The 14,871-nt window shown below is 45.7% G+C and overlaps 1 protein-coding gene across 11 annotated transcripts in view; it reads left to right on the forward strand.

Annotated features, from left to right (window-relative positions):
- Positions 1-13,453: 13,453 nt before the first annotated feature.
- The window catches only part of UBE2Q2 (ubiquitin conjugating enzyme E2 Q2), a 58,655-nt gene continuing 57,237 nt past the window's right edge, over positions 13,454-14,871 (forward strand). For 5 of the 11 annotated variants that reach the window (XM_054532951.2, XM_054532952.2, XM_054532954.2 and 2 more), the window contains exons 1-2: positions 13,745-14,175; positions 14,644-14,814. In XM_054532951.2, coding sequence (XP_054388926.1) covers positions 13,996-14,175; positions 14,644-14,814 — 351 coding nt within the window. In that variant the 5' untranslated portion in view covers positions 13,745-13,995. Of the gene's footprint in view, positions 14,176-14,643; positions 14,815-14,871 lie in introns of all 11 variants that reach the window. The other 6 variants (XM_024232681.3, XM_063716246.1, XM_063716244.1 and 3 more) reach the window with 6 other exon arrangements.

A 14,871-nucleotide genomic window follows, 5' to 3' on the forward strand; every position in this document is an offset into this window, starting at 1 on the left:
GCTGCAGTGCAATGGTGCGATTTCAGCTTACTGCAACCTCCTCCTCCCAGGTTCAAGCAATTCTCCTGCCTTAGCCTCCCAAGTAGCTGGGATTACATGTATGCGGCACCACACCTGGCTACTTTCGTATTTTTAGTAGGGATGGGGTTTCGCCATGTTGACCAGTCTGGTCTTGAACTTCTGACCTCGGGTGATCCACCTGCCTCGGCCTCCCAAAGCGCTAGGATTACAGGCATGAGCCACCGCACCTGGCTGACCAGATTTTTAAAAGACCACTGAGAAGATTGCACTAGTGGGGAGCAAAAGTGAATGCAGGCAGTGACTTAGGGGACTCCTCCAACATCTCAAGTAAGAGAGGATGGCGGCTTGGACCAGAGCAGGGCTAGTGGAGATGGGGAGAAATGAAGACATCCACAAGCATTTAGAAGGAACTTGATACTCAGTGAATGTGAGAAATGAGCAAGAGAGGAGGGACCAAGAGTAACCGTCAGTGTTGGCACAAGACGGAGGAAATGGGGGTGCATTTCTGGAGCTAGGGAATACTGCAGGAGGAGCAGGCTCAAAAAGAGACCAAGATTGGACATGTTAAGATTGAGGGACCTGGGAGACAAAGAGGAGGAGATCAGAGACGGCAGTTGGATATGCAGGACTTACAGTGCAGAAAAGAGATCTGCTTTAGAAATAGAAATGTAGGAATCAGGTTGGCCAGGCGCGGTGGCTCACACCTGTAATCCCAGCACTTTGGGAGGCCAAAGTGGGTGGATCACCTGAGGTCAGGAGTTTGAGACCGACTGGCCAACATGGCAAAACCCTGTCTCTACTAAAAATACAAAAATTAGCCAGGTGTGTTGGTGGGTGCCTGTAGTCCCAGCTACTCAGGAGGCTGAGGCAGGAGAATTGCTTGAAACTGGGGAGGTGGAGGTTGCAGTGAGCCAAGATCGTGCCACTTCAGTCCAGCCTGGGTGAAAGAGTGAAACTCCATCTCAAAAAAAAAAAACCAAAAAAAATTTAGGGGTCAGGTCACCGAGATGGTGACCAAAGCCATGGGAATGGAGGAATCCATTTAGGGAGACAGGCTAGGCCCAGAAGAAAAGACATAAATCAAGAAAATAAGCATATTTATTTCAGTGAGCAAAATAATATACACCTAAAAGCATATGACATCTCTACTTTTCAGATCTGTGTTGGTTATTATGCTATTGCTTCTCAGTTTTTAACCCACCTTTCTATTCTTGGCTTGGGTTGGCATTTCTTCTTTGCTTACAGGGAAGGAAGGGGTGCTTGAAGGAGACTGAAAGGCTGGAGAAAGGAGAAGGATTTATTCTTTTACTGTTTTTGCCCCTGTTCCTGTCAGCATCGCCCTAGCAGCGAGTCTTCATTTCGTTGGTGGCAGCCAATTCCAGGAGCTCGAGAAACTCCCTTTGCAGTATTTGCACAAATGTTATATGCCTCCTTGGCAGAAACAGCCTTGCTGCCTCCACATACCTATATCTTCGCCACCAGGCCTTCCTAAAGATAATTTTCCCTGAGCCTGGTATCCTTTTCCAGGAATATAGAGAAAACCTGGCCAAATGCCTGCATCCTACCTACAACGGAGTATGGAGATGTGAGTTCTGACTTCTGCATTGAGGAGGTGGGATTCCTCATTTGGGAACTGAGGACTGCAAAAAACTCTTGGCACAAACACTCCACTCAAACCCCTGCACTACGGGACTTGACCAAACTTTAACATGGCTTCTGGGAGCCTAAGTCAGTGTCCCTGGGACAATCTAGCCCCTTTTTGGGTTTTTGTCTGGAAGAGCTCAGAGCTGTCAAAAAATTTTACTATTTGTTTTAGCCAACACCTGAGATAGGCCCCTACCTTTCTTAGTAGAGCATTTACTAACATTGGCCTACAATTGTGAATGTTTCTCTTTCTCTTTGAGGTATAGATGTATTATATATCTCCTACAACTCAGGAGTGTTTCTCTCAAGGACCCAAAAGCCATTCCTTTGAAATGTAATAAGCAAGAAGGACTGGACCTCTGTCTCCCAGTCACTGTGGGAGGCTAGATTCCTAACTTTGATAATAGGCAGCTAGCAGGCACAGCTGGCCTAATCTCACACTGACCAACCCTTTGTCATTTCTCACTTTAGGCCCTGTTCACATCCCCCTCCTACGCCCTCATTCTTTCTTTAAAATACCCATGCACCTCTGCACAAATTGGAATGGAGCTCCATTCTTTCCCCTTCTGTCAGTAGTTACTGAGTAAAACCTGTTTTTACCACTTTAATGAGTGGCTTTGTTTATCTTTGTCAGAATATTCCCCAAAATAAAGAGATGATTTAAAGTCTGATTGACAGCCACGAATATGGCAAATATCAATAACAGGGGTTTAACTGTTCTTTAGGAGTCCTGCTAAAAGACATAATCCAATAAGAGTAATAAAATAAGGCTAAAAAGAAAAAATAAAAACAGTCCTGAGAGAAAGGGAGTGTGTTGGTTAGGGTACAAGCTAAGGTGATATAACAAAGAGACAGCAAAATGTAGTGTTTAAACTAGAAAGGAGTTAATTTTTCTCTTACGTAACAGTCAGGAAATACATTCAAGACCTGGAAAGGTGACTGCTTCACCAACATGTGGTTTCCATCACTGAGTCCAGGATGGCTCTCTGGTCTCAGCTATTCACCAGAAGGAAGCAGGAAGTGGTCGGGGGCGTAGGAGAGTGTATGTCCCAGCCTTTTAAAGAGAAGACTTGGAAGCGGTGTGCATCCTTTCCAGGCATACCTTATTGTCCGTATCTTAGCTACTTGGTCATACTTATGGGCTAGGGAAGTTAGAAAAGGTAGTTTCTGGTTAGGTAGCTCCATGTCCACTGAAAACTCTTACTATGGAAGGGTACAATGGTTGGGGTTGGGGAGAATAACTGAGAGACCATGAATATCCAAAACTAAGAGTCAAAGAGATGACTGCCAATATTTGCAGCCTTCTATCATGGGGGTGTGTTTGTACACACACAATGCAAACTGGAAATGCCAAAGGGTGAATGCCCCTGGAAGCAGCCCATCACCAATAACGAATAGGGAGTTGGGGAATAAACACATTAGCTTTCTCCTCCAAGATTGGGATAACTGACAGTCTATAACAGCCCCAGAGGTCCTTGGAGGGACTGAGCTACAGTGGCCTACATGGTAAACTGTTTGGCTTCCCTATCTCATATTCCCAGTCCTCTATGTGTGTTTCCTGGGGTCCCCTCCAAAATAAATTATTTGCACTAGAATGTGTATCTCAGCATTTACTTTTAGGAGAACCCAAACTAAGGCTAGCTCTGGGCTTCCTGGAAATCTAGAGGGAAACTAAATAACATAACTTATATTTAGAAAGTAGAAACTAAATCAGTTCTTCAATTGAGGCAAAGTATTTCTGCCTCCCCTGCCCTTCCACTCTCCATTCCAAAACCGGACGGGCCCGCGGTGTGGCTCACACCTGTAATCCCAGCACTGTGGGAGGCTGGGGTGGGCAGATCACCTGAGGTCAGGAGTTTGAGACCAGCCTAGCCAACACGGTGAAACCTCGTCTCTACTAAAAATACAAAAATTAGCCAGGCGTGATGGCGGGCGCCTGTAATCCCAGCTACTCAGGAGGCTGAGGCAGGAGAATCACTTGAACCTGGGAGGCGGAGCTTGTAGTGAGCCCAGATTGTGCCACTCCAGCCTGGATGACAGAGCGAGACTCCATCTTAAAAAAAAAAAAAAAAAAAAAAAGGCAGGAAAAAAACATATTATTTATCATCCAGTTCTCACATTGATCTTTTTGGTGTTCATGTTTGTTCTGCCCTTAAGACTATAAGCTTCTTGACCTTTATTGTCTCTAGAGCTATGTGCAACTGCCTTTCACATTGTTGAAACTAAGCAAGTGTTTGAATGATACAAATGTGAACCCTGTCTATCCTACACACCTCTTGACACACAAAGAAACCAAGGCTTCATTAGAGTATGTTACTGGACACCTGTTCTATGGGGAGTGACCAAAGGAGCCAGAATCTGCCCCCAGTCCCCCAACCACTTCTCTGATTTTCTACCACAAACAGTCTTTTTCCAGGTTTTATTTTCATCATCATTAAGTGGAGCCCAAGGCTTTTAGCAGGAGAAGCATGTTTGTAAATGTTAAAAACACCCCGTCTTGAGTGAGCCAGGTTATCTTCCCCTTGGTCCATTAGGTCTGAAGGACTGGGCTTGTTACACTTCATTTTTTATATCTTGCAGGATGAGACCTAAATGTAACAAGGGAGATGACTATAGATTCTAGGCCCGTTGGCTAGTCAAAGTTCTATAGTGCATTAATGATTATGGTAAACTCCAAACATGAAATCAAGACTGAATTTCCATAAATTCATCCTGCACATAGCACTACCTTGAAGCCCTGGAGTATGAGCAGGAGGAGGTCTTGATTAACACTGCAGTGGCTCTGCAGAGAAGGACCACAGGCTAAATGAAAGACCAACAAATAAACCAGAGGAGGAAACCCTATGTAAGACCTTGTAATCTAAACCCAAAGCCCTCGCTTAGCTTGATCTAGGGAGCAGGAATTCTCCTAATGGAAAATAAAACATCAAAAGTGTCAGTTAAATTGGCTTTTTGTCATGGGCCCTGAAGTTTAAGTGTTTGTAATTCAACCTTGAGCAGCATCTATTTCAGGTGTCTTTTTGTGATAGAAGAAACAACAGCCACATATTTACTGGGCCTTTAAAATTTCTTTGCAAAATTCCTCTCTGATTTACCTCTCTCTATCTTAAATGTCTATAAACCAATTTAAAATCATATATTTATGTTAATTACATAAATAACCCAATACAAATATTTCAAAAAATATAAAGAAGCAGATAGAAAATTGAGATCACCTAAAAAGTCACTACGAAGAAATGACCACTGTTAACATTTTGGTGTATCCTTCCAGATATATACACAACCTCGTTTAATGACTGTATTATATTTCATTGTATGGTTGTACCAAAATGTATGGTACATCCAATTCTAAGACTCTGGGTCCTTTCTTTTACTATTATAAAAATAGCTGGGGCTGGGCACGGTAGCTCACGCCTGTAATCCCAACACTTTGGGAGGCCGAGGTGGAAGGATCACGAGGTCAGGACATCAAGACCATCCTGGCAAACATGGTGAAACCCCGTCACTACTAAAAATACAAAAATTAGCTGGGTGTGGTTGTTTGCACCTGTAATCCCAGCTACTCAAGAGGCTGAGGCAGGAGAATGGCTTGAACCCAGGAGGCAGAGATTGCAGTGAGCCGAGATTGCACCACTGCACTCCAGCCTGGCAACAGAGTGAGACCCCCCCATCTCAAAAAAAAAAAAAAAAAAAAGAGCTGAAATAAATATTTCAAGAAAATACTTGTGGTTTTATTTCATCCATAAATATCTCTAAAAGATAAGGACTCTCGTTTTTAAAATATGATAGTAATAACAGCCTGGGCATGATAGCTCACTTGAGCATTTTGGGAGGCTGAGGCAGGAAGATTGCTTGATCCCAGGTGTGTGAGACCAGCCTGGGCAACAGAGTGAGACCCTGTCTCTGCCAAAAAAATATTAGCTGGGCATGGTGACATATGCCTATAGTTCCAGCTACTTGGGAGGCTGAGGTGGGAGGATCAATTGAGCCCGGGAGGTCGAGGCTACATTGAGCCATGATCACACTATAGCACTCCAGCCTGGGTGACAAAGTGAGACTCTATCTCCAAAAAAAAAAAAAAAAAAAAAAAAGATAGCTAGTAATAGCCATACTATTGTCACATCTAAAAAAATTAAATAACAATTCCATATTATCATCAAACATTTAATGTTCAAATTTTCCAGTTGCCTCATAACTGTTTACTGTTGCCCTCACTCTGGTAACTAAATCTTGATGTGCATGCTTAATTAGTTCTCTAGGACACATGCTTAGATTTGAAGTCACTGGGTGAAAGGTATATTATACCTAGATCTAGAAAGATCTAGATGTTCTCACTTGTACCTCTTAAACACTTGTATACTTGTTTGTAGCCTTAAACATTCCAAAAGAATGTTTTGTATAAATGTGACTGGAAGGATGAGGAGAAAATCTTTCATTTGAGGCTTTCATATGCTGATGACTGAGAGGATGTAATGCTCTAAAAGGTTCCTAGCAATTTACCACAGTAGACACCAGGCTGATACCCTCGGCCCCCATCATCAGCATCATTGGAGTCAGGAGGGCTTCCCACTCTGGAGGAGCATCCTTCCTTCTCAGTGGCCCAGGTGATCTTCCTGAAAGTGCTGGTGTCTCTCACTCAACAGTCAAGACTCTATCTGTAGAACCATAGATCTTCCCAAGAGGAAGATACATATTCCAATCCAGTGAAGTTCCTATGCCACCCTGCCCACTCAATGCTAATTTATTTGCTATTTTATATTTATCTATAATATTTACATTAAACATTGTAATTTATATAGAAGCAGCAGTGTGGTGGAAACAGACAGACCTGAGTTAAAACTTTGGCTTTATCAGTTATTTATTGCATAATCTAAAGCAAATTACTTCCCTTTTCTGAAACTCAGTTATTTAGGGGCATGATAATTTCCTAAGTTGCTACAAAGAAGAAGTAGTTTAGGACATAGCAGGTGCTCAATAAATATATGTTGAACAAATAAATATTTTTAAAGAGAATCTTTTTTTTTTTTTTTTGAGCCAGAAGAAATCTCAGAACACACCCTCTGTATTCTGGAAATGGGAAAACTAAGTTCAAAGAAAATGTGAAATTTCTTTTTTTGTTCATTCATTTAACAAACATTTATTATGAACTGAGTATGTGTCAGGCAAGTATGTGTTAAGCACTGAGGATATAATTAGTAACATCTCGTCACTGCTCGCAAGGGGTAAGGAAGGATGGACATGGCTATATCAAGCTCTCTGTGATATTATTATAAAATGATAGAATTATCTAGTGTTGTGCTATCCAATATGGTAGGCAGCAGTCACACATGGCTACTTAAATTTAAATTAATTACAATTAAATAAAATCAAAATTCAGTTCCACAGTGCTTGCTTAGGCAGCACATATACAAAATTCAGTTCCTTAGTCACACTAACCACTTTTCAAGTGCTCAGTAACCACCTGAGGCTAGTGGCTACCATATATTGGCAGGCATAGAACCTTTCCATCATTGAAGAAAGTTCTATTGGACAGTGGTGCTTTAGACCTTCTCCCCAGAATAACATTTATATGCATATATCCCAGATTCATACCACTTCAAGATGTTTACACCTTGGTCTGAAAGCCCTTTATAATACGGGCAAGAGAGAAACGATGAGTGTTGCTAAATAAAACTAAAATCAAAGATAGGAGTTTTGTTATAAGCCAGAGTCCAAACTTGTGAAAATTGTAGCTTAGAAAAACTTTCTGGCTGAGTTGGCTGCAGTTGAATAATGAGTCACTTGTTCATTTCAACAGGGATGGGCTCAGTTTCCTGTGCCTCCTGGGTAGCGCTGTGGTTGTCTGGGCCTAGTGGCCACATGCTGATGTGTGCTCACTTTAGACAGGGAGAGGTCCTCACCACTTCCCTGACATTTTAGTGAAACTATATCACTTCTCTCACAATTTACTTGCAGTCTTTCTAAGTAAGGATGTTACACGGGTTTCACCTGCAGTAGGCTATATTCACGTAATGATCATTTAGTGGGTGCTTTCTATGTCCCAGGAACCAGGCTATGTGCTACAGACATGAAGAGGATTAGGACAAGATGTTCATAATCTCGCAGAGGAGACAAATGAGAAACCAGCTAGTCATAACCAAGGCAGAGTGAAATAAGTGCTGTAACAGGCAAGGTACTGGGAAATTCAGGAAAAGGAGGGACTAAAATTCAATATAGGGGACTAAGGAAGGCTCACTGAAGGAGATGGCATTTGAACACAGCCTTAAAGAATATATTAGACCAGAACAGCATGGAACATATAATTGGGCATTCTTCCACATTCATGTTCTTTTTTAAAAAAATCTTTTATTTAAGGTTCAGGAGTACATGTGAAGGTGTATTACATAGGTAAACTCATGTCATAGGGTTTATTGTACAGATTATTTCATCACCCAGGTATTAAACCCAGTACCTAATAGTTATATTTTTTGATCCTCTTTCTCCTCCCACCCTTCACTCTCAAGTAGACCCCATTGTCTTTTGTTCTCTTCTTTGTGTCCATGTGTTCTTATCATTTAGCTCCCACTTATAAGTGGGAACATGCAGTATTTGGTTTTCTGTTCCTGCATTAGTTTGCTAAGGATAATGGCCTCCAGCTCCATCCATGTTCCTGCAAAAGACATGATCTCTTTCTTTGTTTACGGCTGCATGCATTCCAGTTCTTGAAGTCTGAAATTCTTCCACTGTACAGGCTGTGGCAGCTCTCATTTTTCCTTTCACACTGAACCTGCTCTGTCTTCCTGGAGACTTCCAGCCTCCCAACCCATCCTAGTCTCATGATCCTTTATGCGCATCTAGATGAGACTCCATGATCAGAGTTTTCAAGCAGATTTTTTTTTTTAGTACTTCTTTGTCCTCTGGCTTCTGTTTTTATCTATCGTACTAATCCCCAATCTTGTTTTGCTGAAATTAATGTTATCTATTCAGTATGAGGTCTCTCAACAACTCTCTAGTCTAACTCAACATTTCTTTGTGTCTTCCCCAATTCTCTCCCCCAACCCTATCCTCTATGGAGGGGGCATTCCTTTCTATGAGTAACTCTTTATCCCATGTTTTCTCTTCTCTTCCAGGACCCAGTAGCATGCTTTTTCTCCTCTCTTGTATCCAGTCTTCATTGCCTGTGAATGGTTCTCTCCTTAGAGGCAGATCCAGGGTTTTCAGGGCCTAAAGCTTATTTAATCTTGGGAGTCTTCTTCTTCAAAAAAAAAAAGAATACAAAATTACAAATATCAAATTAGGGGGGAAAAGTTAATACTTACTTAGAAGGGGCCTGTGTAAGTGCTAGGGGTCCTGAAGCTTATTTCATAGTGAGTCCACCTCTGTCTGTCCTATAATAAAAACCAAACCAAACACAAAAGCTTCCCTTTGCTTTGCTATTGCAAACCATTGTTCCATTTCTCTTTCTCAACACCCTGAAACTTTTCAAGAAAGTAGGCTAGGTACATTCTCTTCACTTTAACATCACTTTGACCTCATGCCCACCATTCTACTGCAATGATTTTCTCTGAAGCACCACTGACCTTCTAATCTCTAAAGCCTATGGCCTTTTCTTGGTCCTGAACTAACTTGTCCCTTCCATAAATATTCAACACGAGTCATCCTCTGACGACTTCAAATGACTCTTTTCCCACTCAAGCACCAATGGTGAGCCTTCCTCAGGGTCCCTTCAACATCCCAGGTTGTCTTCCCTCCCTTGTGACTCAATGATCACACCTATGGCATGGCTTCCACCATCACCCACCTGTGTGGCTGACCCAATTATGTGTCCTTTGCTCCGACTTCCCTCATAAACTTCAAACTTAAGATACAAACTCTCTGCCTAAGTTCCATCAGCACACCAAATTCAACATCTTTTTCTTGATGTGTCAATGGCATCACTCCCTCCCTGCCATCTGCTCTAGAAATTTCAAAGTGTTACTTTAAACAAATTTCCTCTCTCTCCTTCCATCCTCCCGTCATCTCTAAGCTCTAGCAGTTCTACTGCACATTGATTCCCTAGTGTGGTTCTTTCTACTGCCATTTCCCCTACTTCAATTTTTTTCACTCTTGACTCAGACTGATCCAAAGGCTCTTCATTGTTTGCAGCTGAGGAGCCTCAGAGCTGAGTATGACTTGCCCCATTGAATTAATGGCAGGCCAGATGTAGAATCCAGGTTTCTTGCTTCTTTTCGGTGGCTGCATACTTCTAAGCCCACTATAATCCATTTTATATATGAATGCCGGATTAATCTTTCTTTCTTTTTTTGTTGTTGTTGTTTTTGAGACAGGGTCTCACTCTGGTTGCCCAGGTTGGAGTGCAGTGGTGCAATCTTGGCTCACTGCAGCCTCGACCCCCTGGACTCTGGTGATTCTCCCACCTCAGCCTCCCGAGTAGCTGGACTACAGGCACGTGCCACCATGCCTCACTAATTTTTTGTATTTTTAGTAGAGATGGGTTTTCGCCATGTTGGCCAGGCTGGTCTCGAACTCCTGGACTCAAGCAATCCGTCTGCCTCAGCCTCCCAGAGTGCTGAGACTACAGGTATGAGCCACCGCACCTGGCCCAGATTAATCTTAAAAGTGATTACTCCAGTGAAACCCTGTCTCTACTAAAAATACAAAAAAATTAGCTGGGCGTGGTGGCGGGCACCTGTAGTCCCAGCTACTTGGGAAGCTGAGGCAGGAGAACGGTGTGAACCCAGGAGGCAGAGTTTGCAGTGAGCCAAGATCGTGCCACTGCACTCCAGCCTGGGCGACAGAGCGAGACTCCATCTCAAAAAAAAAAAAAAAAAAGTGATGACTTTTGCCCAGGCGTGGTGGCTCATGCCTGTAATCCCAGAATTTTGGGAGGCCAAAGCAGGCAAATCATGAGGTCAGGAGATCGAGACCATCCTGGCCAACATGGTGAAACGCTGTCTCTAGTGAAAATACAAAAATTAGCTGGGCGCGGTGGTGCATGCCTGTAGTCCCAGCTACTTGGGAAGCTGAGGCAGGAGAATCACTTGAACCCAGGAGGCAGAGGTTACAGTGAGCTGAGATTGTGCCACTGCACTCCAGCCTGGTGACAGAGCGAGACTCCGTCTCGGGGAAAAAAAAAAAAAAAGTGACCTCTCTCACCAAATGAAACTATTACACTATAGTCCCTGGCATGGTATTTCAGGGCGCAAAATCTGATCAAAAATAATATCTCAACTTTACTTTTCTCTTGGCCCCTTGCTGTACTCTACAATCAAATGGGCTCTTGAATATCCTCTGAATATGGCCCTACTTTCATGCAAATAATTCATGGAATTAGCTTTTTCCTCCCCTGAAATGTAGTTCAGTAGTTTGAACCTCATATTACATATGATCTGACGTTGTCTTTACTTGTCTGTGTAGGACTATGGTGACTCCCCAGCAACCATTCCATCCCAGCAGGTTGGAAATCCAGAGTAATCCCATCTACTTCTCTGTGATTGGCTAGGGGTGGGCATGTGACACACTTCTGGCCAAAGACACACTAAGGGAAGTCTGCTGGGAAGATTCTTGGAAAGCTTCCCATGTGTTAGAAGGAAACATAGAAGAAAATGTCCTTTCTGCCTCTGGATATTTTCATGTCTGGATGTGAACTGCAAGAACAGCTACAGCCACCTTGCTCTCAACCCAACAAAAGAGATGGAAAGAATTTGGACTTCTGATGACACGAAAGCTCAGGTCAACCAATCCTGGAGACTGTTCTGTCTTTGGACTTCCTATTATGTGAGGTAATTTATTTCCTTATTGTCCAAGGCAGATTAAATCACAGTTTTCTATTATTTGCAGCCAAAAGCATCAGGAAACAATATTTTGTTTTTGATGCTAAATGTTAAGCTTCTTAAAATCAGGGACTGTATCTATGTATCTTTCTAGCCGTCCTACAGCTTGGCATGCAGAAGATAGATGCTCAAAAAGCGACTGTGAAATTAATATTTGTATATATTTCTGAGACACAACTAGTAAAAACATTTGCAATTTAGAAAGCTCTATTTTCTCACAGCAATCTAGAGGTAACAAAATAAAGCTTAGACAGATTAAATAACTTGTTTAGGGAATTTTGTTTCTCAAAGTCATACCAACTTCTCAAGAGTTTGTTGCTCTTTGTCTCAAATCCTTATCTCGGAATGCCATGCCTGTTAGGGTCCCAAGAAACTGGGGACTGAAGAAAAAATAAAGTGGAAGCCACTTCTGTGCTTAACCCAGCAATAATGCCAATACAGCAGCCTAGTTGTTTCTGGCTCAAAACTCAGGCCTGGAACCCCTTCTTCTCCCAGTCCCAGTGTGTAGTGTGGTAGCTCTAGTGCTGGGGTCATGAATCCCCATGAGTACAAAATTTTAGATGCAGAAGTATTTTCCTGGGAAGATGGATCAAAGCTTTTATTAGATTCTCAAACGGGTCTGTGAGAATCTTAGTCTTCTTAAAGGCTAGATAGAAGTTGGGGTAGAAGACGGTAGAAGGGGCATGGCCAGGAAAAGTTAGGGCTGGTTTGAATGATAAGAGACTGAATTTGTAGGCTGTGGGGAGCTACTAACTTACTGAGGTAAATTGGAAAAGTTTATCTGTCTTCTTAAAGGCTAAGAAGGACTATAACATGATACAAAATCTCAGAAGTAGATGGGAATAAAAACTTTCAGTAGACTTAATGTGTCCCTGTGTTGTTCTGTATTTTGTCATCTAAGGGGACCAGTAGCCCAGGGATCTCTTGTAGATTAGGAAGAAAGAGACAGGTGTCAGGGTTGGGTAACTCAAGGTAAGACTGGAAAAGGAAAATGCAGAGCCCCTTTCTGAAAAATTAGGAATTTCAAAATGGTGACACCAGAGTATTAAACCAAGCTCGGTGCCCTTCTAAGCTAGGAGTACTGTGCAACCACATAGGTTGGACGCACATGCAGCTGGTCCTGCCTCTGGCACTTATGATTGCACACACTATTGTCTGCCAAATTGGGATGTATTCCTTTGGACTGCTATGCAGACCTTTATTCATTTTTTGAGCACCTAGAATGTGCCAGGAATTGTGCTAGAGGTGGGGATTCCAGATAAGAGCGAGAGCATTCAATTCAATCATACCAGGTTTCTACTATATAACAGGTCTTGTTCTAGGTCCTGGGGATACAGCTCTGAACACATTAACACAGGGCAGAGACAAGGAATAAATGGGTTAGAGATCAGTTAGTCACAGGTGCCCAACAAAAACTAAGCACAGGACGATGTGACACAGGGTGACTATTTGAAATTGGGTAGTGGTGGGGGGTGCCGGAGATGATATTTGAGCTAAGAGTTTAATGAAAATAGTGGGCAGCCCTAGCTCCATGGGGATGGGGGTGGGGGTGGGGAGGGTTATCTTAAGCTTGGGAAACAAGGCAAAATGAGGAAAGCGGGGAGAGAGAGACTATATACGGCAGAGTGAACACAGGTGGTAGCTAAGGGAAGGGATAAAATCATGGGACACCTCTAGGAAATAGCCTGCAGGGGCTAAACCATCGTCTTGGGTAAATGGATGGTTTGAGAGCAAAGGCGGGAGAAGCGAGTCCGGTGAGAAGGTCCTCATAGGAACCCAGCCTAGCGAAGCGGTGGCTCGGACTAGGGTGAAAGTAGCGGAGGTAACGCTGGGTGGGCCGCACCCTCGTCTCCCACGAAGTCCCCCCAGTGAGGTTAGCGGGTGCCGCGCCGAGCGCCAAGCTGAGGAGCCGCCCCCAGGGGCTGGCGCGAGTCTGCAGCGGCGCCGACGTGGCCGGCGCGATCCGCCGCGCACGTGTCCGGCTCCAGGCCGGCGGCGGGGCCGCGCGGGGGTCTCCGGCTCCTCCCCGACTTCTGGGGCCCGGGCGCCAGCTGGCCCCGAGCCCCCAGTCCGCAGGTGCGAAGAACGGAGCAGATGGGTCGGGAAGAAGTGAGCTGGGTCAAGGCGAGGAGGGGGCGGCCGGGAGCGCGCGCGCGCGCTCTGGCATCGTGCACGCGCTGAAACGGGAGCGCGCAGGGCGCGCCGGGGTGAGAGGGACGGGGGCGGGGTGGGGGCAGCCCTTTCCCAGGCGGTAGCGGGGGCGGCGTCGCTGTTGCCCTTTTAAGCCGCGGGCCGCCGCCTCCTGCCGCTGGAGTCGGTTACAAAGGGAGCAGCCACCCAGGTCGCCACACAGCTACCCGCCGAGGCTTCCGCGCCCCTCGCCATTTTCCAGTCGCGCTCGACGAGGCGGAGCCGCGAGAGCGCGGCCCAGGCCGGCCCCGCGGGGCGGTCGCGGCCGTGACGGCGGCTCCGGGCCCGGCTCCCCTTCCGCGCCCCTCCCGCCGGAGATGAGGGGAAGATGTCCGTGTCAGGGCTCAAGGCCGAGCTGAAGTTCCTGGCGTCCATCTTCGACAAGAACCACGAGCGATTCCGCATCGTCAGTTGGAAGCTGGACGAGCTGCACTGCCAGTTCCTGGTGCCGCAGCCGGGCAGCCCGCACTCGCCGCCGCCGCCACTCACGCTCCACTGCAACATCACGGTGAGGCGCCCGGCCGCGGCCCCGCGGGGCAGGGCGAGGACGGAGAGGGGGCGCTCCGAGTCCCGGGACAAAGGGGAGCCTGCCCCGGAGAGGCTCCGGCTCCCCGGGCGGGGCAGGCCCGCCCCTTTCCCCCACGACTGGCCCAGCCCAGGCCGGGCTGGGACTGCGCGAGGCTTGGGTGGGAGGAGGCGGAGGGCGCGTGTTTCCGGCTTCTCGCGTGGGGCTGGCTTGGGGGCTTCTGGCCCATCTCGGTCCCCGTCTCCTAGCCCCGAGGGGGGAGTCCGCGGCGACCCAAGCCTTGGTGGGGTCCATGGCCGCCCTCAGCCGGCCTGCTCCCGGGACCGGGGCGGGGCGGGGCGGGGCGGCGCGGCTCCGGCTGTTGTTTGAGCCCAGGCCGGCAAGGGGAACGGCCCTTAAGTTTTAACGCCTCATTTTTCAGTCGGACTTTCCTTGTTCCCGCTTGTTCAGCCAATTGTTTTTAAGTTTGCGTTTAAGGAGAAACTGACAATGAGAATGGACTCGTTGACGGAGGAAAAGTTGGAATGCAGACTCTGGTGCTGTTTGAGCGACCCCTCTCCCCCGGGCCTGGCTGCGCGCTGCTGTGTTCTGGAAAGGCGCATAGTACCGTCGATGCGGCAGGTGGTGTTGAGTGTGTATTCGTGTGGCCCCTCCCTTGTGTGTAAGCCTCGAAAATGG

Source organism: Pongo abelii, chromosome 16 (assembly GCF_028885655.2).
Source record: "Pongo abelii isolate AG06213 chromosome 16, NHGRI_mPonAbe1-v2.0_pri, whole genome shotgun sequence".
NCBI classification, from domain to species: Eukaryota; Metazoa; Chordata; class Mammalia; order Primates; family Hominidae; genus Pongo; species Pongo abelii.